General features: G+C 63.3%; 1 protein-coding gene across 1 annotated transcript in view; it reads right to left on the reverse strand.

The window, feature by feature from the left end:
• Positions 1 to 2457: 2457 nt before the first annotated feature.
• PHO3 (tentative p-Nitrophenyl phosphatase) overlaps positions 2458 to 2975 on the reverse strand; it is a gene marked incomplete at both ends in the record, with an annotated part of 1166 nt that continues 648 nt past the window's right edge. Inside the window, one exon of the mRNA XM_005784736.1 lies at positions 2458 to 2932. Coding sequence (XP_005784793.1) covers positions 2458 to 2932 — 475 coding nt within the window. The remainder of the gene's footprint in view (positions 2933 to 2975) is intronic.

Raw genomic sequence — 2975 nt, forward strand, 5'->3', positions numbered from 1 at the left:
CTCTGCACTGCGACAATGCCACAGAGGTTGACCGAGTCACGTTGCCGTGCTGACCGACTCATCCTGCCCTGCACGCACAATGCCACAGAGGTTGACCGAGTCACGTTGCCGTGCTGACCGACTCATCCTGCCTTGCACGCAGTCTCTTAGACGCCTTCAAAGACACGATACGGATGTCGATCAATGTGCCGCTCGCCAAGCTGGCGCTCGAGAAAGGGATGGAGATTCCAGCGCCGCCTGGGCTGCACTATCGGATCAAGGCGGACCCGAAGCTGCCCCACGCGGACAGGCACTTGCGGGGCAACGAGATGGCTGGGAGGCTTCCACGATTGTCCATGACATATCATGTGGCATGGCACAGGCACCTCGTGATCGAGGAGATGTCTTTTACGCTCGGCAACATCAAGGCGTGGTCGACCAACGGCGCCTTTGCGCTGAAGGACAGCGCCGGGCGGTACAAGATCACGTCGCGACCCGGTGGCAGCGATGTGCGCGAGGTGTCGGCCCTCCTCAACCTCGGCGCCACGGTGCGGCTCCGCCCCATCAAGCTTGTACTCGAAGGCGGGCTTGGGTTCCGCGCCCTCTCTGTGACGTTGGACAAAACCCCCATCGGCATCGAGGATGCCGTCGTGCAACTGCGCTTCTCCTTCTCTCCCAACTTCTCAGAGATGTGGCTGGCCATCGGCTTCGTCGACAAGCCAAAGATCACCTGGGACGTCGACTTCCGCCTTTTCGGGATCCCTTTCCCCGACCTCCTCGAGGACACCCTGCCCCAGCAAATCATTGCCAACCTGATCCAACGAATAAGCACGGACCACCCGTTGCCTCTCTGCATCGGTGGCCTGTCCCTGTTCGACAAGTCCATCGTGGAGAACATATCGGACGCCGGGATTGACAACGACATCGGGGCATGGGGAGTGGGCTTCGGCGTGGACACCGCCAGAGATATCGCGTGTTGCGGCTGCTGTGGCAGGACCAGGTGACGCGCACGGAGGCGCGGGACGTTGACAATGACACAGAGAGTATCCCCCGCTACCCAGTCGCACTCGTGCGAAGTAGCGGGGGGCCACGACTACGTTTACAAAAAGTAAACATAAGTAGTCCCGCGAGGTGTGAATTTGACCGCCCCAGTAGCCCCCTTTCCAATTGCCTGATTTTGCGGCGCGTCCCCAGAGCGTCCCAAACTTGTTTGGGCGCGAACCGTATCTCGCAACGACGATCTCGTCCGCCGGCCTCACCGGCCCCCAGACCGGCTTTTCGCCGCCCATGGCGGATGCCATCTTCGGCCGGCTCTCCGTCTACGCCACTACGCACTACGGCAGTGTGCTGCGGACCGAGGAAAGCAGCGTGCTGCTGGACATCGCCACCTGCGTCAACGCAGTGCTGGTCGGCGTGCTGGTCGGCGTGCTGCTGGAGCGCGCACGCTCGCGCAGCGCCGACACTCCACGCTGGCCGCTCGAGCAGCCATGCTCCGAGTGGGCGCCGACGCGCTGCTCGCGCTCGGAGCCGTGCGCACCACCCGCCCCGGCACCACCCGCTCCGCCGGCGCGCAACGTGTGCACCAGAATCCACCATGAATGGCCGCTCAGTCTCGCGCAGAATAGCTGCCTCATCCGGGTGGTGCTTGGCATCTCCGTCCCCGGGGAGTCTGCTATCCTGACTACAATGAGGGCTGCGAACGAGCTCCTTGACCTGCCGCCGCTACACCCGCCATTGATTGGCGCCTGCGACCGAATCTTGACGACGCTACACGGGCTCCTGCTGGAGGCGGACGGCATCCGCGCGGCACTTGAGCTGGACGAGCAGCTGCCGCTCCTACGTCTGATCGAAGAAGCTGAAGACTAGAGATGCTGGAGTTGGAGCCGCTCGAGGGCAGCCTTCAGTCACGGCTTGGTGCCATCCGAGACCTGCTGGCCAACGTCCCGTACTCCCGCTCAGCTCTCGCTCCAGCAGCCTGAGGGTCCCGCGTAGCGCGTTAATGGGTGCGTTGCTTCTGAATAAAAAAACGGACACCTCTACTGCGTTGCTTCTTCACAAGCTGTTTTGTTTGTTAAATTTCTTCTTGAACAGTATTACTCTCGTGTTTTTGTGCGCGTTGTCGGTTGATAGCTGGGTAGCGGGGGGCCCCGCCGGAGGCCGTGGTCCCTACGCTGATCGGACACACACAAGCAGGCCGGATTTGCATTACATGGTTTGTGGGCATATGAGAGGGGGGGGGGGGGGGTCATGAAGGTTGAAGATAAAGAGTCTCGAGCCGCCGCGTAAGCACGTATAAGCACGTGATACGGCTTTTTCGATTTTCACATATTTCAGAATACCTGAAATACGTACTCGCGACTCTCTCCTGGTCACACAGAGGCGTCACACGAGTGTAGAATATGTACTCTACGGGGAGCGTCGCAGAGAGAGAGAGAGAGAGAGAGCCCCCGGGGCCGCGGACACGCGCTGACAACTCTCCTAGAGGCGAAACCCTGCCAGCGCGTGAGTCGGCGTGCAACCGCCGTGCTCCGAAGCAAAGGTCGCCAGCAGCGCGGCAAGCTTGTCGGCCGCGGGCGGCACGGCGGCGGCCTGAGGCACCTCGAGCTCTCGGTAGTGCACTCCGCCGCAGATGAAGACCGAATCGACGCCGTTCTGGCTCGCGCCGAGCACATCGTGGTGCAGCGAGTCGCCGACGGCGGCGACGCGCGCGCCCGCCGCGTCGATGCCGGCGATGGCGAGCTGGGCGCGGCACGCCTCGTAGATGAGCGGGTGCGGCTTGCCGACGGGCCGGATGTCCGTCGCGCCCATCGCCTCGTAGCGCGCCGCGAGGAGGCCGGGCATCGGCGAGTCCTTGCCGTCGGGACGCACCGTGTCCGGGTTCGCGACCACGAGTGGCAGCCCGCCCGGCCGCGCGGCCAGCGCAGCCCGGAAGCCCTCCTCCTCGGCGTCGGCGCTGTACGGGGAGAAGGGCTGCCGCAGCAGGTCGGGCCCGGTCC

Source organism: Emiliania huxleyi (assembly GCF_000372725.1).
Source record: "Emiliania huxleyi CCMP1516 chromosome Unknown EMIHUscaffold_168, whole genome shotgun sequence".
Lineage (NCBI taxonomy): Eukaryota > Haptophyta > Isochrysidales > Noelaerhabdaceae > Emiliania > Emiliania huxleyi.